We start from the raw sequence: 26,020 nt of genomic DNA on the forward strand, positions 1-26,020 counted from the left end.
TGTCTCTCTCTTCCTAAAAAAAAAAAAAAAAAAATTAAAATTTGAACTGTTACAGTCATAAAAACATTTCTGAGGCAGACATTCTTTTAGTATTTTCCTTTATCCTTCCTCTCTTTATAGTCCCTCATAGATACGAATTACTTCTGAAATTTTAACTTGACTATCTGGGATTTTGGCTTTAAGTTGTATTTTGTGTTTATCACAGAGCATGATTGGTTACTCATAACTTTGTGTGAGGTCTGTAAACTTAATTTTGATTTATTTTAGAGTTGTTGATGTCAGCTGGAGTATGCTTCAAACGAGAGAATTAAAAGGTGGCATATTAAAGCCTTTTTCTCCCTTCTCTACCTCTTTTTCTTCAGGCTCCTGTTCCAAAGAGTGCACTTATTCCAGTAATTCCCATCACCAAATCAACAGGTTCCCGGTTCCGAAATAGTGTAGAAGGATTGAATCAGGAGATTGAAATAATAATTAAAGAGACTGGGGAAAAGGAGGAACAACTTATAGTAAGTAGTCTTGTATCTTAAAATTGTTCTTCCACATTAACTGTTCTAATGATTTTAAAAATTACAGTTTCATTTTCCATATATACTTAAGTTTCTTCCTTCTCATTGAAAGAGAATGAAAATTTATCTCTTTTGAAAAACTTTGACCTTGGGACGTTAATGAAAAGTTTTAATTTCTTTGCATCTCTTAGAGACAACTGATAGGACTTAAATTTGGATCCTTGAACAGAAACTACTTTTTGCTTGCATTTCTCATTTGTTACAACTCCATGTAGCAAAAGTTTAGATTAAAACTTGTTGGGGATGGAGGGATAGGACTTCATATACCTGTTCCTTACTGTTCGTGAGTTACTATTTGGTTGACTTTATCATCATGAAGTACAGTTCTGCTTACCTATAATATTCGTAAGACAAGAATGATTCATATGTAAGACACAGACAGAAAGTTTCCAGTTTATATTGAAAAGCATGTTACAGAGTATATTTAAGCTTTCATTCTTCAGTGAAAGAGGAATTGGAGGGTTTGCAATATTATTTCTATTGATGCTTAAGATCCTCTCCCTGAAAAAAGATAGTTGCAGATGACATATCAGATAAAGGGTTAATATCCAAAATCTATAAGGAACTCACCAGACTCCACACCCAAAAAACAAACAACTCAGTGAAGAAATGGGCAGAAGATATGAACAGACCCTTCTCCAAAGAGGCCATCCAGATGGCCAACAGACACATGAAACGATGCTCAACGTCACTCATCATCAGGCAAATACAAATCAAAACCACACTGAGATACCACCTCACGCCAGTCAGAGTGGCTAAAATGAGCAAANATTAAAGGTTGGTTTAGCTTAGAGAAAACACAGCTCCCCCATACCCTCTTGTCCATATTGCATGATGGGAGTAACTCCTTGATGTAACAAATATAAATGAACCAGAAGTGTACCAGGGAGTTGGTTTTCCTGCTAAGTGAGCCACGCAAGCTTTCCTTTTAATGTTTTCCTTGATTTTCCCCTATAATTAACATTGCTACCATTAATCTTTCCTCATTTGGGAAGGTTTCTTTGGAAAAACTCTTTCAGGGGGAAGTGGGCAGAGGGAGAAGGTAGCAGGACCTGTCATCAAGTATCGCTAGTTCACACAATGGATAACCTTTTCTTCTAATATAGAACCTGGTGTTATACCTAGATTTCTCCTCTTTTACCATGGCAATTCTTCACAATTTAAAAAATATTTACGACGTGATAACTAATTCGTTGCAATTTATCATTCATGAAGCACTGACCATCTGTCATATGCCAAACCTTGGGAATACACAGTCTTTGCATATGCTGTTCAGTGGTTAGTAGGGCAGTCATATTAGATAGAGATGTCACTAATGGAGCAGCACAAAGGCGTTCCCCCNCCCGTTGGACCTAATTAAGTGGGACATTTCTGATCTGTGAGTTATCTGGAACAGTAGGGGAAGGTTGATATTGGGTGCATTTCTGGTGACTTTTCAAAATCAGTGATAAGTATATGTATGTTTTTATAATTTTATAACAGCCACAAGATATTCCAGATGGCCATCGTGCACCACCCCCCCTTGTACAGAGAAGCAGCAGCACACGCAGCATCGATACGCAGACCCCCGGTGGGGCAGACAGGGAAAGCAACAACAGCAGCCGCTCTCAGTCTGTGTCCCCCACATCTTTCCTCACCATCTCAAATGAAGGTAGTGAAGAGAGCCCTTGTTCAGCTGATGACCTGCTTGTTGATCCCAGGGATAAAGGTACAATGAAGGAGGAATTTGTTGCCAGATGATAAATGAACACCACCTATTTTATCATTCATTCTTTTCATTTTCTAGCAGAACACACACACACTTAAGGCTACTAAGGTAATTACTTTGACATACATTCTTAACATAGATTTTTAAAAATTAAAGTACACAACAGTAGGTTTTACCATGGTGCTCAAGAGATGGTCTAGTTGGGTGGGTTTATGGAATTTTTTGGACCTTTTTTTTCTTTTTCTCCACTTGTTAATTCAAGTCTGTTATTAGTGAGAAACATTCTTTTTGGTATAAATGAATATTGGTCCTGAATAGCACTTAGTTCTCTTTCACCTTAGTTGTCTTGTTTTTACTACCTTATTATTTTTAATTGAACTTGAAACCTTCAAATTATTGTTTTTTTAGAATCTCTTTGTGAAATTTCTAACAATAATTAAGCAAATGCAAAACATTTGCAAAACAATGCAAAATTAGTATTGAAGGCAAGCCTGTAGTAAAAGGTTGGAAGGCTTCCTTTTAGTACTAAACTACTTGCACAACTTAAAAAATAACTTGGAAACATAAGCTGTTTGAATGTTAATTACTAATGTTCTTACCTTTTAAAACAACTATGACCTTTCTTCTGTCTATATCAGGGCAATATTTTGTTAGCCTAAGCCAAGTTACTGTGTGTACTTGAGAGCAATAATATATTTGTAAATTCTGCCGCTCAGTTCAGTAGTCATTTATTTAGAAGCTACTAATCACAGTGTATTGAATGTTCCTAAAATGTTACAGTTGGCTGTTACTATCAATTTCCTAAGTTATTGAGACTGTAACAAATGCAAAGAACATAAGATTTCCCCGGAGAAGTTATTTAAAGCCATAAGCAATTGTAAATGTTACTATTTGGACCTGTTTTGCCAGCTTTTAGGTTAAGTAATATATAGCTATTCTAGGCCAACAATCTTGACCAATTAAATTACAACCCCTGGGGTGGGGGTGGGGGTGTAGAACACAGGTACCGGGAGTTTTTGATGCTCTAGGTAACTCCATTGTGCACCCCAGTCTGACACTGAATTAAATCTTTGGTTGGGCCGTGTGTTTCTTATCAGGAATCTGCATTTTAACTACTACCTATACCTTTAGGATTAAAAGGAGTGGTGAGTGCAAACCATTTAGCATGGCTCCTGGTACTTAGGGTTCATACTTTCTACTTTTACTTCAGTAATAAGTAGGAACCTCATGAATTTTGTGTAATGCTATATTTGACTTTAAGACACTAGTCTCTGAATTTCTTTTATAAGAAAATAGGACTACTGCCAGCAAGAAAATTTATAGCTTAGTTGACACAGACTGGAAATTGTAGAACACTTAGGTAACATATCAAGAATTTTAAGTTAATAGAATATAAACTGAAGACATCAACATTGAACAGGAATACCAGAGTAAAGAAGTATTCACTTTGATAAGGTTAATTTGGAAGGATTTTAAAACTTTGAGCTAGACTTTGAAGGAAGTTTTGGCATATGAACAGAGATAGACCTCTTAGGTATGGAGAAGTTCATAGGCAAGAGGAAGCCTTTGGCATATAGTGCACAGATGGCTTCTAAATACGTGGAGCAGAGATTGTAACCAGAGGAGCAGAGAAATTGAGAGATTCTGAAGGGCAAGCTAAGAGTGACTGATAAGCAACCAGTGAAGAGTCATCTCAGTTACATGTACTGGGAAGAAAGGAAGTGGCATATGAATCTTTGCTGAGTGTATAAGAAATGAGGGAGCAAGAGAGATCAGTGTTCAGTGCTGTAGACTAAGTGATACAGGCCTAAGCTGTAGTAATTGTAAGTGGAAAAGAAATAAAATTATTTAGTTTTATAGATTTAACAAACATTAATCTTCTCTTTACCTGGTATTGTATTAGATCTTGGGGGATGATGTTGATGATAAAACACTGTTCCTACCCTCAAGTAGTTCATGGTATAGGGGGAGGTCACAAACAATTAAATGCAGTATAACTGTACTTATGTGGTGGTGTTTCTTAATAATCCAGCATGCCATTTTTTGCAGAGAATGGGAACAACTCTCCTTTACCTAAGTATGCAACCTCACCAAAACCTAACAACAGTTATATGTTCAAAAGGGAACCTCCTGAGGGCTGTGAACGGGTCAAAGTCTTTGAGGAATGCTCGTAAGTACCCCTTAAATAACTTGTCATATGAGAATTTTCAAATAAGTTGAAGAATAGTACAGTGATCACCCATATATCCACAGCCCAGACTCTGTAGTTAACATTTTCTTATATGTGCTTTGTCTTTGTATGTGATGGTGGTGGTGGTTTTTGCTGAAGTGTTTGGAAGTAAATTGCAGACGACATTACACTTAACCTTAAATACAATTTAATATTGTTTCCTAAAAGTAATCATAGTACTCCTATATAACTACAATACCATTATCACATCAAACAAAATTAACAGTAATGCTTAATATCAACTGATATCCATTTGATTTTCACATTTCCTCTGTTGTCCCCAATGTGTCCTCTGTGGCTGTTTTTTTGAACCTGTATACAGTCAACATCACACATTGAATTTAGCAGTATATTTATTAAAGGTAGACCATGGCTCTCACCTAGTATGTCTTCCTTCTTTCAAGGATCGATTTCCCTTCAGTTTTTATGTACTTTTGATCTCTAGTTCTTTAAAAAGTATTAGAAATATTTTGTCTGCCACTATAGGAAACAGAATTTGATTATTGTTCCAGTAGCAGAATCGTGTTACTGTAATTAAGCTAACATAAGCAGCAGGATTTTAAGAAGTGTCTAGTACTGTTGGTATGTGATCTCCTATACTCATGTTTCTGTTGGCTGGTATGCTCTTCAAGCACTAGAATTTTAGACTCAAAATTTGCTCAAAAGGTATTGTAGCCTTCATATTTTCATGACTCCTTGCTTTGTAAGTGGTGGCTATAAGTTGGTAGGTATGTATGAGACAGCCAATTAGGTGATGAACATTATTTGGGGATGTGATGGTAGTACTTAGCCCTCACCTTCCAATCTCACTATAGCTGCATGTCTAAGGGTCAGCCTTCTGGCTTTTTCTCACTTATGAAATGTGTGGAACACAGCGTGAAGATTGTCCAACCTTGTCTGACTCAATGTGATTTATCTTCTTCCTCCATTATGAACATCTTAGAATCATTTTGAAATATGGCGTCCTTTGTTCCTCTGTATGCTCCTCCTGTCAGTGCTTCCTGTAACCTAAATTCTGGATAATTTTGCCAAACAAAGAACATTGTTTTTGAATCCCCTTAATTTCTATACTAGGAAATCCCAGCTCTCAGTCTCCTATCAGCTTTTGTGACAGTAATTAAAAACTCTGTTTGAGCAACTGCTTTATCCTTGTGTCAGTCTAAAAGCTTGAATGGAGCAAGCTGAGAATTTAAGTAGAATTTCTCCAGATTTGTTTCATGGATTCCCTGAATCATAACCATCTGGAGTACTCAGTGCTGAGTGTTATGTGGAAACTAATTTGACAATAAACTATTTGTAAAAAAAAAAAAAAAAAAAGAAAACATAACCATCTGGAGTAGTGGTTGAGACTGCAGATTCCCAGGCCTAATGCATAAATATGGAGATAGGACCTGAACTATATATCTCTAACAAATACCTCATATTTTTTATGCCCGCCTTGCAGATGCTGGCTTGGACTTTCCCTTGAGAGTTCTTAAGGGATGCCTCAGTGGCTCAATTGGTTAACTCTCTGACTACTGATTTCAGCTCAGGTCACGATCTCATGGTTCATCAGTTTGAGCCCCTCATTGGGCTTTGCACTGTCAGTGTGGAGCCAGCTTGGGATTCTGTCTCCCTCTTTTGATGCCTTTCCCCACTCACTCTCACTCTCTCTCTCTCTCTCTCTCAAAAATAAACATTAAAAACAAAAAAAGAAATAGAATTATTATAGAGCCACCTGGGTGGCTCAGTTGGTTAAGCCTCTGACACTTGGTTTTGGCTCAGGTCATGATGTCATAGCTTGTTAGTTCAAGCCCGCCATCAGACTCCAAGCTAATAGTGTGGAGCCTGATTGGGATTTTCTCTTTCTCTCTGTCTGTCTGTCTGTCTGTCTCTTTTTCTCTTTCTCTCTCTCTCTCTGCCCTTCCCCTGCTTCCAAGTGCACTTTCTCTCTCTCAAGTTAAATAAACTTAATAGAATCATCCCATTTCTTTTTCTTTTAAGTTTTTAAGTAAAAATCAACTGATCCAAATGGACCTTTTTGGAGTTGAGCTCTTTGATTTACTCATTGGTAGTTAAGATTGGGCCAAATGCAGAGAAATTGTTGGTTGGCTCAGAAATAGTTTGAGTTTCTGTTATAAATGACTTTGTGTGAATATTTGTTATGTAGGTTGGTGTACTATGGTATTTGCCTTAATCTCTTGCATTTAGAAACTGTCTCAGAACGTAATGTCTGAGCTATATATATATATACACTGCTACATTATCTGTGTCTAAAAGGAGGGAAGAGAGTGTGTGTATATGGATGGATAGATAGACCAAAGAAATAGATAAACCCTGATGTGTTACACGTTTTATGGCACATGCACATGTTATTAGAAGATAAACTTACTCTTTTTAAAGTGTACATAGTTTGTTATAAATTATACTGAATACAAAGGATGTGTAGCATTTAAAAACTTATTCATTTTTAAGCATTTTCATTACATATCAAAAAAAATTTATAACAGTAACCCAGGAGTGGATTTCTTAGAGGTAATTTTAACTTTCTGTGAATTAAACAAATTATTCGAAGTCTAAAAAAATTAGTCTCTTTTGTACTACCTCTGTCAAAATGAGAGCTAAACCCACTGGGCATACTAGCAACAAACAAAAATAGATTATTGGTTCAAATTAAAAAGTTTTGAGCTTATTTAATCATTCTTTGAGGAATACTTTTGCCTTTAACTCTTACTTTTGGTTTGAAAGAAGTAACTCTGACTGGAACTGGGGACTGGAGTGGGTTGAGGGTTGATCTCTGGTTTCTAGAAATGTGTGTTCATTTACCTGAATGCAAATCGGTGGTTGACTTTAGACCCAGAATTTATATCAGATTTTGTACTTCAGTCTCTGTATTCTTTGTGATACAGCACATACCATAGCCATGTCATCTGCATTTTGTCCTTTTTTAAATAAAGTCAAATATGCTGTTTCTTCCTCCAAACTAAGGAATTCTTTGGCCTTAGTTACTTTAGATTCCTAGGTGTTTTGGCCTTTTTGCAATACAGAGGTAATTTAAAAAATATAACATAATCCTCCCTCTTTCTCCCTTCTTCCAGTTATAAGTAACTTGGACCCACCATTTTCTTTGCTGATAATTAATTCCTGCATTTAAAAAAAATTGCACAAGGCTTTTAAATAGGAAGAATTCCTTGAATCAGTATAAGAATACCTATAAGTATTATCCAGTCTATCGGTTTTTCAGAAAGTCAGTTCGTAAACAGTTGTATCTATTTTGAGACACAATTTTTTTTTTGGAATAATTCTTAAGGAAAAATGAAAATTTTAAATTAGTTGAGATTTTTTTTTTTGTATTTGTAGGTATTAAGTTGAAGCTTTGAAGTGATATGAGTACTTGGTACTGAGTATTGGTACTTGGTACTAAGTAGTATTAGCATAGGTATAGGTCACATGTCCCAGGGGTAGATAACCTGTTTCTTGGGGAGTGAGCTCCTAGAAAATGGGAGGAGTTGGAGTGATTCCTCTTGCTGGTGGAGTGGCAGCTGGAGGGCGACAAAGGAAGGTGTTGTTTGTTTTGTGTGTTTTGTTTGATGGGGAGGTTGGTGGTTTTTACGTTAACTATTTTGTTTTTTGATCTTGGTGCTAGTTAGATAATTTATTACTGTTTATATTATTTTGTGTGAGTTCTATTTTAACGAAAGCAGTAAGAAAATTAAGTCATTTTTTAACAAAATAACCTCAAAAAATTGACAAAAACCTACACCTCATTTGGAGGAGGGTATAAAAATTGATTGGCCATTTTCCAGTAAGATAGGAATGAAAGCTTTTTCTTTATTTTTTTTTTAATATTTATATATTTTTGATAGAGCACAAGTTGGGGAGGAACAGAGAGAGAGGGGGACAGAGGATCCAAAGCAGGTTCTACACTGACAGCAGCCAAGCCCGATGTGGGGCTTGAACCCATGAACTACAAGGTCATGACCTGAGCTGAAGTGAGACGCTCAACCGACTGCGCCACCCAGGAGCCCCTAAAGTTATTTCTAATAATTCCACTCCAAGAAAATTCAAGCATAATTTAATTATAGAAATCTAACCTCAACTTCCTAGAATTGAAAACCATACTCTCACATAGTAAAAATAGAGGAGTGTGTGCTCTTGTTATCATTAATCTACCCAGATAACGCTTGTGATCCTAAAAATACTTGACGTTTCCATTGTATATAAGAAGAGTACACAAATAAAACATCAGTTAAATGATTTCTTTGTTCTTAAATAAATGTACTTATCAAAGCTGTCCTGGGGTAGTATTCACTGTTAATAAAATCTGCCCACTAAAAGCATTGTCTGCTTGGAGGTTTTTTTCTCTTTTTTTTGCCCCATTCCCCAGGACCATTGTTGATTAATTTTTTAAGACCCAGCTCAGATGTCACTTCCCTTGTAAGCCTTCTTCCTATCAAATTCTTTCTTTTCTTCTGACACAGGTTATCCACTCCTCTGTGTTACCTTTAAACTCTTTACAACCCATTTTTATCACATTTGTCACACCTCTTACAGGACTTCTTGATTTTTTTTTTGTACTGTGGACCCCACTGGCAGTCTGGCAAAGATTAGGGATACTTTGAAGTAATTTGTAACTTCTCTGAATAATGTTTTTATTTTTTATTTATTTTTTAAGTTTGTCTATTTATTTTGAAGGGGAGAGAGAGAGCACATGCTTTCAAGGGAGGGACAGAGAGGGAGAAAGAGAATCCACGCTGTTAGTGCAGAGCCTGATGCAGGGCTCGAACTCCCAAACAGTGAGATCATGACCTGAACCGAAACCAAGAGTCAGACGCCCAACTGACTGAGCCACCCAGGTGCCCTGATAATGTTTTTAAATGCATAAAGCATACAAGATTACAAACGAGATTAATTATGTTGAAATATATTACTATTCCCAGCATCCCCCTCCCCCCAAGAGCTACATATTTAGTCTTTCTCCTTGTAGATAGTTTCATTTTTGGATCCCCAGAATCTGGTGCAGACTTAGGGCATACTTGAATTTAAAATTTTTAAATTTCATTAGGAAAGATGAAAATCATACTTTTATCATATCATCATATTACCTTTTTCCACCTGAATCGTGATTTATTTAGGTTCTCCCACCTTCTTTTTAATTTTGTGGCATTTCCATGTTACTTAAACAGTTTAATTTTTTAATATCTTTACTTTCATAAAATATCAGTAATAGTATCTTTTTCCAGCCATTTGAATGAATTTTCAGGAGCCCCTGGGGACAGGAAGGGACAGTGATTTTATTTTGATTTTATATTTCCATTATGTTTCTCAGAAAACCATCATGGTTAACTAAAAAAATTGTTCCGGTCAGAGAGATTTTTAAGCATACTTGAAGAGAAAATTCATGCCTGCTGAAGTTGAGTCATACAGGGGTAGAATTCAGCAAAAGATGGGCATTTTATGTCCTTAATTTACTTGCCTTCCTCCCTTCAAAATAGTACAGGTTTTGGAAAAAATGTAACAGTGGAACATATTTCTGTCTTTAAACATCGAGAATTTCTTTTGCTGTAGGAAATTCTTTATTCATAATGGCTGTCTTAAATCTTCATTTGAGATACAGTGGTCATCAGTCTGAGTCACCTGAATGGTGTGGCAGCCTCTCCAGGGAACTGAAAGCAGCAGAGATGAATGATGTACTTCTGGCATTCTAAGATACATATTTTGAATTAGGTGTCTAATTCCGCTTTGGCCCATAGCATTCGAAGCTTTTGGCATAACTTGAGTTTTGTCTTCCTTTCATTATCTAGAAGTTATCTGTTTAGAAAAAAAAAGTAAAATAATTTACTTCCAGTGTTTTGTGACTTAAAACTACTGGGTTGTCTGTTCTGTGCCTAGGCCAAAACAACTTCATGAAATCCCAGCCTTTTACTGTCCTGACAAAAACAAGGTGAATTTCATTCCTAAAAGCGGCTCTGCCTTCTGCCTCGTCAGCATCCTCAAGCCACTCCTTCCCACACCAGATCTTACCCTCAAGGGTTCTGGGCACAGTCTGACAGTTACCACTGGCATGACAACCACTCTGCTGCAGCCTATTGCTGTGGCCTCCCTGTCTACAAACACAGAGCAAGACCGGGTCTCTCGAGGAACAAGTACAGTCATGCCATCGGCCTCTCTACTCCCACCACCAGAACCAATTGAGGAAGCCGAAGGATAGGTTACAGGCTGTATGGCCATTTTTCTGGGCAACTGAGAACCTCCTCGGATCATTTCATTGTGATGGCATCGCGCACTCCCAGTCAGCTGTGATGTGCTCCCACTTCCATGGTGACACACCACAGTGTGACTTCTGGAAGAAAGCAGCGCCCTCTGATGGCTTTGCTCACTCATGAAGGCCAGCCCTCATTGCCTAGCCTGCTTTTTCTAAAAGCACTGACTGAAACAAATAAGATGTCATTCTTTACTTTTGGAGGGCCAGTATCATACTTTTTGTTTTCAAATTAAACTTCTTTAAAAACAACAAAAAACCGATCCCTGCAAACAATTCCTGAAGGGAGACGTGAATGATGCTGCAAGAACCATCTTTTATATGAAAATGACTATTTTATAATACCAATGTTACATTTTCTGAACGTAGCAGACAGGATGTTCAAAGATTCTTTGGTGGCCTCTTGTTTCTTGTTTCCCTTTCTAGATGTGTGCTTTTCTCAGCTGTTTTCAGCTTTGGGACCAAAGGGATTGTTGACATTTTCCCAGCAATCTTAATCTCATGACTATGTTCTTCTCCCAAACAAGAATTGATGCATTGAACAAATATATAACGAGATAAAAAAGCAATATTGAATAATAGTAAATTATGTGATTTATGTTTTTTGATGTCAGAGTTTGTGCTTTGGGTGAAATACTTGTAAAACTACTGTTTTCTTCACTACTCCTGTACACATTTCACCATGTGGTCAGAAAAATTATAGTCTGGAGACAAGTGCTTTAATATGTTCTCACCCATTGTTGGAACTTGGTTTGAAAGTCAGTGAGCCAAAAGGAAACTACCCAGTGTTGATTGCTAGCTAGGAGTAAGGAGCCCCTTTGGTTTTCTGCAAAATATCTTATCACATGCTCTCCCTTTATCATCACTGTATCATAGTTCCAAGAGGTCCTAAAATGACTGTGCATGGATTTCCTCCTTTGCTTTTGTGATGTTGTTGTCTCGTGGATTTGGTCAGGGTTAGTAGTTTGCCAGGAGTGTAATCCATTGAATAGCAATCCGTAGTCACAGAATCTTGCGGCTGACATTTTCTTTATGGTGGTTGGCACTGAGATAATGTTGCTTACAAGTTTTGCTAGTTTTTTCTCCAGCATTCCACACAATGTGGAAGACAGGCAGAGAGAGCTTTGGAGCACATAAACAACAGGATTCTTTGAAAAATCCATATAATTTTGGATTTAGGCTCATCTTAATAGAATCACTGCCAATATCACATGACAACACTATTTCATGTTTGTGTATGTGGTAGTGAAATTAAGGAGTGGCTCTTTTTAAAAATGAGTTTCAGCAAATACTGTTGATAAACATTCTAAGACCTTCATATACTACCTATGATGCAATAATTCAATATTCCTATACATATTATAGGGAGAAAAAGATTTAAATACTTGTAAAAGGAATACAGTTTAGAGGGTTAATATGTCAGTTCAGACATGTACCATCAAAGAAAACTTAGTGGTAGCAATAAATTTTCTGAAAGGACTTCTACTCATGCACCTTTAAAACATCTAAGTAATTAAAATTATGCCCTGTGAAGTTTGAAATGGAGATGTATTTAGGTTAGATAAATTCAAACATTTGAATAAATCCGTCAGGTAACACTGATAAATTTTGGTACCTTCTCCATCCAAAACTAGTTTATTGGTAATTAGTACTTTGTGGCTTCTAAATCAGTAAAACTCAGTTATTCAGGGTCTGTATTTTCTGATTGGTTGCTTTTTGAGAATCTTGATTCTTTGCCTTATATGTTACGTCTTTTGACTTTACTGTTTCACCACTGAGAACTGCTCTATCGAAAGTACAGAAGAAAAGGTGAAACTCATCAGGTGAGGAGGAAGTTAAAAATTAAGTTTAAAAAAATCCTCAGTTTTTGGATTACTTTAATTCCATTAAATCTGTGTTTTTTTCCTTACTTTACACTTACTTTCTTCTGTCCATTCCTATAAATCACAAGGGCATTTTACAACTTAAATGCCATCTTATAAACAATTTTTCCTTTTACTCTGTTGTGCATGCTTGTGCAATTCACATCTTTCTGTAGAGTTTCATATATCCTTTATGTAAAGTAATTTAAAACCAGATTGGGAAAACAAGTTTAAGAGTTGTTATTTACAGAACCTTCTAAGTAGAACTTTAAATGTTTGGTTGTAAGGAGAATGTGAATTTGCAGGTAAATGAATTGTATGGTAACCAAACATATCCCTTGCGTTTGGGAGAAATAGAGCCTGAGATTTGAAAGAATAAAAAAGGTACAAGGTACAAACAACTCTAACTGCCAGTGCCAAAGGGCTAATTTTTAAGCATATGAGCTTTATTGCTGTCTTGAAAAAATATTAACCATAGGTCCCATTCAGCTCTTTTGCTTATTAACCCTTATTAGTTCACAGATGGCTGATTTTTTTTACATGGACCTATTCTCAATAGAATATTTTCTAAAATTACATTCCATGATTATCTTGTTTTCCTGTAGAAAACTATACAGAAGATAAAATAGAATAGCTTCAATGGGAATATAATTTAAATTTTTTTTAAGTTTTAAATAAATTTACTTCCATTGCAGTAAAAGAAATAGGTAGCATGTATATTTTGGTAAAAGTATTCTCTGGTTATTTACTTTGTCTTAAGTTTAAGTTATTTTTACTCTTGATTTTTTTCCTTGTGATGATAAAAACATAAAAATTTATTGTTTTGGATCATGACTAAGTCTATTGTCATGGCTTTTGTTAGCAATTATATTTTTTAAATACCTGTTTTGTCTCTTTGGTTAATATGAGCATGGAGGCCAAAATATTTTTGAACTAGAGTCTTCATTTTGTTTAAAATATTTCTTACACGTATGACAAGCCAAATCAGCCTTTTGGAAGGTGCTATTGCTAACAGTGGGATAACTGGCAACAAGAACGCCCCCCCCCCATATTTTTCTTTTAAATGGTTGGCTTTTACCGGAAAAGAGATATTTTAAAAAATGGCAGAATTTATAGCCTTCTGTATGTCCAAGATTAGGACTGGGTTGTCAAGATTTTCTTTTGTAAAGGAAACAAAAGAAAAATTGACATTACTGAATTTCGTTCACTGTTCTAAATGTAAGATTCATTCCTTAATGCTTGGAATTTTGATGTCTCAAAATCAGACCAGTGGAAGTGCTGAATTTGCATTTAAAAAGCTAAGAATACTTCGCACTTTAAAGTTTAAGTTTTACTCTGCTTAAATTAATGATAAGCAGAGCAGCCCTGAACAATATTTTGTTTATACAATCTTGTTGAAGAATATAATTTATGTTTTTTTAAAGTCTGTATCTTTCATCTGTTTAAGCTGTATAAATCTTTTTAAAATGCAATTTTTAAAAATTTTGTTTTTCTAACAAAAATCTCCCAAAAAGCAGCATTTCCAATGGTGATAAATATTGTTATTATGTACTATGTATTCCCTGTATCTGAACACTTATTGCTGCCTCACAAGAAAATAGAACATTTATGTTAAAAATAAAGTCTGTTCTTCTTGAGAGTTTTTTTCTATGTAATTTTATGACTGTTGCCTCAATTCACATTTGCTTTTCTGACACGTGTAGCCTGAAGTAACTTACAAATAGAATATTCTTTTTCACAGATGTATAGGAAAATGAGTGTGTTAAGTAACAGGACATATAACATTATCAGTTGTTATTACTTCCTTACTATTTCTTTACTTGCTCTAGAACTTCAAAGTTCCTGATCTTTGTGGTAAGTGATAAGCACACTGAAAGATAATATCCTCTTTATAGCATTTGCCTGCCAATGTATATCAATATCAGGGTTTTTTCTTTGCTAAAATAAGCTGTGCTTTTAAAATACCTTTATTTTAAACTTCTACTAGAACATGGGATTATAATACAAATAGCCTTTGTATCTCGCTAGTTTACTGTTTTTCAAACTAGGTCTTGAAATGAATTTGATGGGTCTAGCCAGCATTTAAAAAAAATGAATCAAAATAGAACAAAATAAGTATTCCTATTTGTGTGAGAATATTATTTGTGTGAAAACTTTTGTTAGACATAGAAATACATACATAGCATTAAGTTATAAAGTGAGTTGGAATCAAAGTGGTTTGAGAAATATTCTAACTCCAGAGATAGCTTTTGTGTGTATGCCTTAGGGCTGGTCTGGTATCCTAACACAGAGATGAGACTGGAGTCTTTAAGACATTGCTTCTACTTCCCTTTTAATAAGTATCTCCAAATTGCTAGTTTGGTAAAAATAAAATACTAGTTGTCTCTGCAATTGGCAACTTCTCCAAACTGAGAATTCACCTCATTTGATTTTTGTACACTAGTATGGATTAGTCTTCCTAAATCATTAGGTTTTATAGAAGACTATCATGGAGGCTCTCTTGGTTAAAAAACCAGAAATATAACCATTCATCTCAATTCCATGCTTTAATACAGTTATTTTTGAGATCATTGGGATAATTCAGAGGAGATGCAGAAAAAGACCTGGGTTTAGGGCCACAGTTTGGGTACCAGTTCTGGCTCAGCAGCTTAATGGTCATGGGATCTTGAGCAAAGAAGTGAGCTCTGTGATCTTTGAGCCTCAGTTTTCTTAATTTATGAGATGAAGGAAATGCTGATAGTGCTATCCATTAAATGGCTACTAGAATGTGAAAAGAACAACTTATAAAATTGGAAGCAAACACTTGTTATCTCCTTTATATTTTGTTAGGTAGGTTTATTCACTCCTTAAGAAAGCCAAAAGTTTTCAGTCATAGAAAATGGTCCCATATAATTCATTGTAGCTTGTAAAGTGATCATACTGTTAACCCCTGAAAAACACGTTTTTTTTTTCCAATAAATGTATTGGAAAAATTTGAAAGGTTTTTTGACAATTTGAAAAAACTCACAGATGAACTGCATAGCTTAGAATTACCCCCCCCCCAAAATGAGAAGGTAGCTCATGAATGCATAAAATATATGTAGATAGTAGTCTTATTATTTACCACCACAAAATATACACAAATCTATCATAAGTTAAAATTTATCAAAACTTAAGTGCACACATAACTTGGTGCCATTTGCAGTGAGGAGAAATGTAAACAAATGAGATATAGTATCAAATCATAACTGCATAAAATTATAGTACATGCTGTATTACTGTAATTTCATTTACACCTGTTGCTGTTGCAGTAAGCACAAGTGTTGCAAGTATCCTCTTAACACACGGTGTGACACTAACATCATGAGCAGTTTGTCTCTCCAGTAAATTGCATGTTGCAGTTAAAAGTGATCTTGCAGTTTTCATGTATTTTTCATCATGTTTAGTACAGTACCATAAACCTTGAATAACACCATGGGACCCATACAAAGTGCCACTAGAGATTCTGGAAGTTCCCCTAAGCAGCAGAGAAAAGTGGAATTGCTTGCTAAAATACCATGAACTGAGGTCTGAAGCTGCAGTGGCAACATTTTCAAAATAAATTAATCCAGTATAAGAACCATTATTTTTAAAAAGAGATGTGAAGCCATTGTAGTTACATCAGCAAGCATGAAAACCTTGCAAAATACCTTTTTGAAATCTCATATTGAAAATGGCAGCTTTTATGAGGATGCAGGATTGCTATAAGAAAGGCATATTTGTAAACTAATACAAGAAAACCCAAAATCATTTTATGAAGGTAAATGCAGGCTCTAAAGCTGGAGAATTTAATGCCAGTAAAGGATGGTTTGGTAAGTTTCGAAAGTGGTTTGGCTTGGGGCACCTGGGTGGCTCAGTCAGTTGAGCTTTTTGGCTTTGGCTCAAGTCATGATCTCACATCACGGTTTGTGAGTTTGAGCCCCACATTGGGCTCACTGCTGTCAGAGTGGAGCCTGCTTTAGATCCTCTGTCCCCCTCTCTTGGCTCCTCCCCTGCTCACTCACTCTTTTTTCCAAAAATAAACATTTAGAAAGTGCTTCGACTTAAAAAATGTAAAGATAACAGAACAACTTTTGATGACCAAAAGGGAGCAGATGAGTTCCCAGACATCATTAAGAAAACAATTGAGGAGAAAGGATATCTTCCTGAATGGGCTTTTAATGCAGATGAAAGTGCCCTATTCTGGAGTGGGGATGCCACAAATGACATTTAATAGTAAGGAAGTGAGCACCAGGATTTAAAGCAGGAAGGGATAAGCCAGTCTCGCTGGTTTGTGCAAATGTAGTTGGGTTAATGATCAGGACTGCCCTTATCTATCAAGCTGCTAATCCCCAAGCCTTAAAAGGAAAAGAAAAATACCAGCAGCCAGGCTTTTGGTTGTACAAGAAGGTCTGGATGATGAGACCCCTTTTTTTGGACTGGTTCCATTGATGCTTTGTCCCTGAAGTCAGGAAGTAACTTGCCTGTGAGGGACTGCCTTTTAAAATTCTTCTGATACTGGACAGTGCCCCTACAACCTATGATTTCAACACCAAAGACATCAAAGTGGTTTACTTGCCCCTAAACACAATATCTCTAATTCAGCCTTGTAGATCAGGGGTCATAAGACTTTTAAGTCTCATTACACACTGTACTTAATGGGAAGTGTTGTCAACACTGTCGAAGAGAAACCTGATAGAACATCATGAAACTCTTGAAGGATTACACCACTGAAGATGGCTGGCATCATTGTTACAGAAAAAGCCGTGAAAGCCACAAAACCTAATAGAATAAATTCCTACTGGAGAAAATTGTGTCCAGATGTTTTGCATGACTTCACAGGACTTAGGACAGTCAATCGAAATAATGAAAGATTTTGGATGTCACAAAAAAGGTGTGTGTGTGTGAACACTTCCAATATTTGGATCTTGGAGAAATTCAAGAGCTAATGGACACCACACCAGAAGAATTAAAATATTTGATGGAGATGAATGCTACCAAACCAGTGCAAGATGATGAGGAAGAAGATGTGAAGATCTAGTGCCAGAAAACATTGACATTAGACAATCTGGCAGTAGTGCTGTGGTTATTCATGTTGTGGTTATTCACGACTATTTTGCTGATTTCATAACATGGACTCTTCTGTGATACAGGCACTGAAACTAAAGCAAATGGTGGAAGGAGGATTGATACCATATGGAAATATTTTTAGAGAAATGAAAAGCCAAGTCAGAAATTACAATGTATTTCCAAAAAGTTAACACTGCATGTGCCTCTTTCCTGCCTTGTTCCACTTCCTCTGCCTCTGCCTCTGCCATCCCAAAGACCATGAGATTGACCCTCCACCCCTTCCTCCTCAGCCAGTATACTATTCAGTGTGAAGATGAAGACCTTTAATGATGCTTCCACTTAATCAGTAGTAACTAATCATTATTCCATTACTGTTAACAAACTTATCTGTTGTATATGTTGTGTCTTCGTGAAAATCTAATAATTGTAAGTCAAGAATTGCATGAGCTATTTTTATAATCATCATATTGCCTAAGTATTCATTATGTAGAACATTTTGTGCAAGACAAAGTGGATAACCTGTCCTTACATAGGTATTAATAAGGTAAGTGATATATTTTTTTTAATTTTTAATGTTTTTATTTCTGAGAGACAGCATGAGCAGGGGAAGGTCAGAGAGAGAGTAAGATAAGGAATCTGAAGCAGGCTCCAGGCTCTGAGCTAGCTGTCGGCACAGAGCCTGATGCAGGGCTCGAACCCACAAACCGTGAGATCATGACCTAAGCCAAAATCGAGTGCTTAACCGGCTGAGCCACCCAGGCGCCCCTAAGGTAAGTGATATTTAATGTAAGATTAATGTGTTTTGATTTATACTATTGGTTTCAACGAGTTCCATTACAGTATGCCCCTCATAACTGAAAAAACTGTGTCAGCCTATCTTCACAGGTTAAGTGGTTCTTAAAATTGTACTCTTTTCCAGTACTGTATTATGAATGACACTACTACTTAATATATGCCATAAAAATATAATAATCCATTCATGATAGGCTAGGCTACTGTGAAGCATTTGTATGGATTATACTAAGCTACAGTAAAGCAATCATATTGATGCTGCTTCGTTATCAGTGTGTGAACTGTTATACCTGTGAATAAATATGAATTTCTTTTTTTTACATTATCTTCATTTTTGATATCTAGTGTTGATAATACACAGCATCTACAGTGTTTTGTGTAAGATGTAGACACTGCTGATGTAGGTACTGACATGATTAAACTTGTTGACATATGGTGTCAATTAAGTTACACAGTACAGTACTGCAAATGTATCATCTCTTATGATTTCTTAATATTTTCTTTAGCTTTATTAGAATACAGTAGAGAATATAACCTATATAATGTGTTATTGGCAAACCTTCTGGTCAATAGTAGGCTATTAGTTCGGTTCTGGGGGAATCAAAAGTTACACACGGACTTTTAACTCTACATAGGGGTGGGGATAGCTAACCACCCACATTGTTCAAGGGATAACTGTATAGTCAAGGATATTGAACTGAAATCAATAAATAGGTAACACTTTTGATAGCTTACCAAGTACCAAGCACTTTATATGTTAACTGTGTACCCTGATCTTTACAATAAATCCTATAAAGCCAAACACTGCTATTTTTACTATCTTGTAGATGACCAAATTGGAATTAGATGAACTCTTCCATGGTTATCTGGGAAATGTCAAAGTCTGGCTTTGAACCAAGTCTGACTGTAGAACTCAAATACAAAGCCTCACTGCTACTTCCAGAACAGTAACATTAATAAAATGTAGGCGTTTAGTATCATTGCAGATTATATGCTGTTGGGTCATTCCCTCATTTTCCTTTGTCATCCTCTTTGTTACGTTAGCTGCTGGTAGCTTGGTTCAGAGGGTGAAGAAAAAGTACACAAGTAAGACACCAGTTCCTTACCAAAGAAGTTACTGACATGAATTCTCTGCTCTCTTTTAGAGAGGCAGAAGCTGACTTCAATCACATTTTTGGTGAAATTTTTTTTGACCTGACATTTTAAGGAAAAGAAAATTTTTTTTATCATGATAAGTGTATTCTTTAATCCCATACCCTATTTCCCCCATCCCCCCACAACCTCCCTTTTGATAACCATCAGTCTATAGTTAAGACTGTTTCTTGGTTTGTCTCTCTTTTTTTTCCTTAAAGTCCACATGTGAGAGAGAGCATATGGTATTTGTCTTTCTCTGGCTGACTTATTTTACTTAGCATTATACTCTCTGGCTCCAACCATGTTGTTGCAAATAGCAAAATTTTATACTTATGGCTGAATAATATTCCATAGTAAACATAAATATATATAAATCTACATATACCACATCTTCTTTACCCATTCATCTGTCAATGGACACTTTGCTTTCATAGTTCGGCTATTATAAATAATACTGCAGTAAACAGGGGTGTATGTATCCCTTTGAATTAATGTTTTTGTATTTTGGGGTAAATACACAGTGATTTCTAGGTCATAAGGTAGTTCTATTTTAAATTTTTTGAGGAACGTCTATACTGTTTTTCACAGTGGCTGCACCAGTTTGCATTCCCAAACAGTGTATAAGGGTTCCTTTTCTCTGCATCCTAACTACAACTTGTTTCTTGTGTTTTTGATTTTAGCCATCCTGACAGCTGTGAGGTGTATCTCATTGTGATTTTGATTTGCATTTCCCTGATGATGATTGATGTTGAGCATCTTGTTATGTGTCTCTTGGCCATCTGGATGTCTTCTTTGGAGAAAAATGTCTGCTCATGCCTTCTGCCCATTTTTTTATTGGATTACTTGTTTTGTGGGTGTTGATTTGTATAAGTTCTTTATATGTTTTGGATACCATACATTTGTTGTATATGACGTTTGCAAATATCTATTCCCATTCAGTAGGCTGCCATTTAGTTTTGTTGGCTGTCCTTTGCTGTGTATAAAGTTTGTATTTTGATGTAGTCCCAATAGTTTATTTTTGCTTTTATTTTCCTTGACTCAGGAAACATATCTAGAAAAAAGTTGCTGTGGATGAGGTCATTGAGATTACTGCCTGTGTTCTCTTCAAAGATTTTTATGGCTTTGAGTCTCATATTTAGGTCTTTAATCCATTTTGAGTTTATTTTTGTGTATGGTGTAAGAAAGCGGTCCCATTTCTTTCTTTTGCATGTTGCTGTCCAGTTTTCCCAACGCAATTCATTAAAGAGACTTTTCCCCATTGGATATTTCATTCCTCCTTTGTTGAAGATTGATCATATAACTGTAGGTTTACTTCTGAGTTTTCTGTCCTATTCCATTGATCTATTTTTATGCCAGTACCATACTGTTTTAATTACTACCACCTTGTAATGTAACTTGAAATTTGGAATTGTGATGCCTCCAGTTTTTTCTTTTTCAAGATTGTTTTAGCTATTTGGGGTCTTTGGTGATTCCATACAAATTTTAGGATTGTTCTGTGAAAAATACTATTGGTATTTTGATAGGAATTACATTAAATCTGTTGATTGCTTTGGGTAGTTTAGACAGTTTAGCAGTATTTTTTCATCAGTGCTTTTATAGTTTTAAGAGTCTTTCACCTCTTTGGTTAAGTTTATTCCTAGATATTTTACTGTTTTTGATATAGTTGTAAATGGGATTGTTTTCTTAATTTCACTTTCTGCTGCTTCATTAGTGTATAGAAATGCAACAGGTTTCTGTACATTGATTTTTGTATCCTTTGATTACACTGAATTCATTGCTCAGTTCTAGTAATTTTTGGTGGTCTTTAGGATTTTTTTATATATATAGTATCATGTTATCTACAAATAGTGAAAGGACCTCTTCCTTACCAGTTTGGATGCCTTTTATTTCTGTATGTTGTCTAATTGCTGTGGCTGTAGCTTCCAGTACTATTGAATAAAAGTGGTGAGTGGACATCTTTGTCTTGTTCCTGACCTTAGGGGAAAAGCTCTCAGTTTTTCACCATTGAGGCTAATGTTGGCTGTGGCTCTTTCATGTATGGCCTTTATTATGTTGTGGTATATTCCCTCTACATCTACTTTGTTGAGGGCTTTTACCATGAATATTGTTGTACTTTGTCAAATGTTTTTTCTGCATCTATTAAAATGACCATATGGTTTTTATCCTTTTTCTTGTTGATGTGATGTATCACGTTTTTGCAAATATTGAGCCACCCTTGCATCCCAGGAATAAATCCCACTTGATCATGTGGGATTATTTTTTTTTATGTATTGTTGGATTTGGTTTGTTACTATTTTGTTGAGGATTTTTCCATCTATATTCATGAGAGATACTGGCCTGTAATCCTCTTTTTTTGTGTGTGGTGTCTTTGTCTTGTTTTGGTATTAGGGTGATACTGTCCTCATAGAATGAACTTGGAAGTTTTCCTTCCTCTTGTATTTTTTGGAATAGTTTGAGAAAAACAGGTATTATCTCTAATTTTTTTTCAAGTTTGAGAGAAAGTATGTGCAAGGGGGGATGGGGCAGAGAGAGAGAGGGAGAGAGAATGAATCCCAAACTGGCTCTTCACTGTCAGGGCAGAGCCCGATGTAGGGCTTGAACTAAACAAACTTGAGATCATGGTTTTTTAGTTCATGAGAACCAAAGTCAGCTGCTTAACCAATTGAGCCACCCAGGCATCCCTATTTACTCTTCTTTAAATGTTTGGTAGAATTTGCCAGTGAAGGCATCTGGTCCTGGACTTTTGTTTTTGTGGGAGATTTCTGAGAATTGATTCAATTTCATTGCTGGTAATTGGTCTGTTCACATTTTCTATTTCTTTCTGCTTTAGTTTTGCTAAGTATGTTTCTAGAACTTATCTGTATCTTCTAGGTGGTCCAGTTTGTTGGCATATAGGTTTTCATAATACTGTTAAAACTGCTTATATTTCTGTGGTATTGGTTGTTATTTCTCCTCCTTCATTAGTGATTTTGTTTATTTGGGTCCTCTCTTTTTTTTAATGAATCCTGCTACAGGTTTATCAAGGTTGTGATCTTTTAAAGAACCAGCTCTGGTTTCATTGATCTGTTCTATTTTTGTTTTAAGTTTCTATTTTGTTTATTTCTGTTCTTTATTATTTCCTTCCTTTTGCTGGGTTTGGGTTTTATTCTTACTTTTCTAGCTCCTTTAGGTGTAAGGTTAGGCTGTTTTGAGATTTTTCTTCCTTTTTGAGGTAGGTAGGCCTATATTACTCTAAACTTCTCTTTTAGAATCAGTTTAGCTGCATCACAAAGAATTTGGACCATAGTGTTTATTTTCATTTGTTTCCATGTAATTTTGATTTTTTCTTTGATTTCTTGGTTGACCCATTCATTGTTTAGTAGAATGTTATTTAACTTCCAAGTATTTGTGCTCTTTCCAGATGGTTCTTGTGGTTGATTTCTGGTTTCATAGCATGTGGTCAGAAAAGATACATGTGATGACTTGGACTTTTAAAAACTTATTGAGACTTGTTTTGTGGTCTAATATGTGATCTACTCTGGAGAATGTTCCATGTGCACTTGAAAAGAATGTGTATTTTGCTATTTAGGATGGAATGTTCTGAATATTATGTGAAATCCGTCTGGTCCAGTGTGTCATTGAAAACCATGGTTTCCTTGTTGATTTTCTGTTTGGATGATCTGTCCATCGATGTGAGTGGGGTGTTAAAGTCCCCTGCTGTTGTATTATTGTTGATTATTTCCTTCATGTTTGCTATTAAACTTTTATGTATTTGTGCACTCCCATGTTGGGTGCGTAAGTATTTATAATTTTTATATCTTGTTGGATTGTTCTGTTTACTATTATATAGTGTACTTCTTTGTCTCATTACTATCTTTTTTTTAAAGTCTAATTTATTTGGGGGGCACCTGGCTGGCTCAGTTGGAAAAGAAAGTGACTTGATCCCTAGGGTCCTGAGTTTGAGCCCCATGTTGGGTGTAGAGATTACTTAAACAAACCTTAAATAGAATAATATAGTTTGATGCAAGTATTGCTACCCTGGCTTTCTTCGGACATTCATTTGCATGATAAATGTTTCTCTATTCCCTCACTTTATTTTTTTAATTTTTTATGTTTATTTTTTTGAGAGAGAGACAGAGCAAGCGGGGGAGGGGCTGAGAGAGAGGGAAACACAGAATCTAAAGCAGGCTCCAGGCTGAGTTGTCCGCACAGATCCTGCTGCAGGGCTTGAATCCATGAATCTCAAGATCATGACCTGAGCCGAAGTCTGATGCTTAACCGACTGAGCCACCCAGGTGCCCCTCTCTTCCCTCACTTTAATAATGTAGGTCCTTTGGGGCACCTGGGTGGCTTAGTCGGTTGAGCGTCCGACTTTCGCTTAGGTCATGATCTCGCGGTTCGTGGGTTCGAGCCCCGCGTTGGGCTCTGTGCTGACTGCCAGCTCAGAGCCTGGAGCCTGTTTCAGTCTGTGACTCCCTCTCTCTCTGACCCTCACCTGCTCACGCTGTCTCTCTCTCCTAGAAATAAATAAAACATTAAAAAAAAACCCACTTTATAAAAAAAAAATAATGTAGGTCCTTTGGGTGCCTGGGTGGCTCAGTTGGTTGAGCGTCCGACTTTGGCTCAGGTCACGATCTCACGGTTCGTGGGTTCGAGCCCCGCATCAGGCTCTGTGCTGACAGCTCGCTCAGAGCCTGGAGCCTGTTTCAGATTCTGTATCTCCCTCTCTCTCTGACCTTCCCCTGCTCATGCTGTGTCTTTCTCTCTCTCTCAGAAATAAAACATTAATAAAAGAATTTTAACAAAATGTAGGTCCTAAGCATCCAACTTCGGCCTAGGTCATGATCTCGCTGTTGCAGAATTTATGCTGACAGCTCAGAGCCTGGGGCCTATTTCAGATTCTGTGTCTCCCTGTCTCTCTTCCCTGCCCCCCCACTCACGCTCTGTCTCTCTCAACAAAAAAAGATTAAAAAAATTTTTTTAAATGTAGGTCTTTTGGTCTGAAATGAGTCTCTTTTAGGCAGGTATATAGATGAGTCTGGTCAAAATTAATGTTTTTAATGTTTATTTTTGAGAGAGAACACAAGTAGGGGAGGGATAGAATCTGAAGCCGACTTCAGGCTCTGTGGGCTTGAACCTATGAACCATGAGATACTGACTTGTGCTGAAGTTGGACTCTTAACCAACTGAGCCACCCAGACACCCCAAAGTTAATTTTTTAATCTTAATTTGGTACAGCTATTTTAGAGGACAAAATGAAATCACCTGGATCATAATTTAATATCTGAGCCCAAGGGCACCCAGGTGGCTCAGTTGGTTGAGCATCTAACTTCTACTCATGTCATGATCTCAGTTTAAGCCCACACTGGGCTGTGTGCTAACAGTAGAGAGCCTGCTTGGGATTCTGTCTCTCTCTCTCTGCCCCTCCCCACATGCAGGTGCACACACTCTCAAAATAAATAAACTTAACATGTGAGCCCAAAGACATAATAAAATAGTGTATAATGTTAATAAGGGTTATTCCTGGATGGTAGGGCTATGGATGATGTTTTTTAAAGGGATGGTATTATTTTGAGGTGAGGAAAAAGGAAACTTTTTTCTTTAATATAAAAACCATGCACTTCAAAATCTTACCTATTACCGCCACCCGGATCTCCTTTTGGTATTTACTTTTTGAACTTTGGTTATTTATACCACTGAGTGAAGAACCATGTTTTGACTTTATATGCCAAGGATAGTTTTGGGGTGTTTTTTTTTTTTTTTAACTTTATTTGAGAGAGAGCAGGGTAGGGACAGAGAATCCCAAGCAGGCTCCGCACAGCCAGCCAGCATGGGGCCAGATGTGGGGCTTGAGTCCATGAACCATGAGATCGTGACCTGAGGTGAAATCAGCAGTCAGACACTTAACTGACTGAGCCACACCAAGGACAGTTTTTAATTCAACTTTTTAGTGTTTTTAAATGGCCCATAAAAAAGGAGGAGGTATTTTAGTAAAGCTTGGCATACTGATGTGATTCATCCTGTTTCATAGGTTTTCATGGCCATATTTAAACACCTTACCATTGTGTGTTTTAAGTGCATTACTTTCAGTACTGCTGAATTAATATTTAAAGTTTGGTTTTCCTTCCGAATTTAATCTCAGTATCCCAAGATTCTTGGGCTGCTTCATTGCTCAAAGAAAGCACAGGGCCCTGCCAATACTGTGGAAGACTGAAATAAACTAGATCAGTTCTGGCTTTCTTCAATTTTATTCCTGCCTTCAGCAAGTCAGGTTAAATACTTTGCTTATATTTCATTGGTTATTGTTTCTAGACTCAAACTTTTGATATTTTGATGGTTTGTATTTTCTTACTGAATGTATTCACACAAAGCACATACACATTCTGTTATTTCCCCTATCTTACATGTATGAAGTTAAAAAGAATCAGTCTCACAAAGATA

At 36.3% G+C, this 26,020-nt stretch overlaps 1 protein-coding gene across 1 annotated transcript in view; it reads left to right on the forward strand.

The window, feature by feature from the left end:
• Positions 1–14,246, forward strand: part of FAM117B (family with sequence similarity 117 member B) — a 78,272-nt gene extending 64,026 nt beyond the window's left edge. The window contains exons 5-8 of the mRNA XM_077747565.1: positions 363–506; positions 2,049–2,274; positions 4,324–4,444; positions 10,376–14,246. Coding sequence (XP_077603691.1) covers positions 363–506; positions 2,049–2,274; positions 4,324–4,444; positions 10,376–10,694 — 810 coding nt within the window. The 3' untranslated portion in view covers positions 10,695–14,246. The remainder of the gene's footprint in view (positions 1–362; positions 507–2,048; positions 2,275–4,323; positions 4,445–10,375) is intronic.
• Positions 14,247–26,020: the final 11,774 nt, after the last annotated feature.

The sequence above is a fragment of the Crocuta crocuta genome, unplaced genomic scaffold (assembly GCF_008692635.1).
Source record: "Crocuta crocuta isolate KB4526 unplaced genomic scaffold, BGI_CrCroc_1.0 scaffold159, whole genome shotgun sequence".
Taxonomy (NCBI): Eukaryota; Metazoa; Chordata; class Mammalia; order Carnivora; family Hyaenidae; genus Crocuta; species Crocuta crocuta.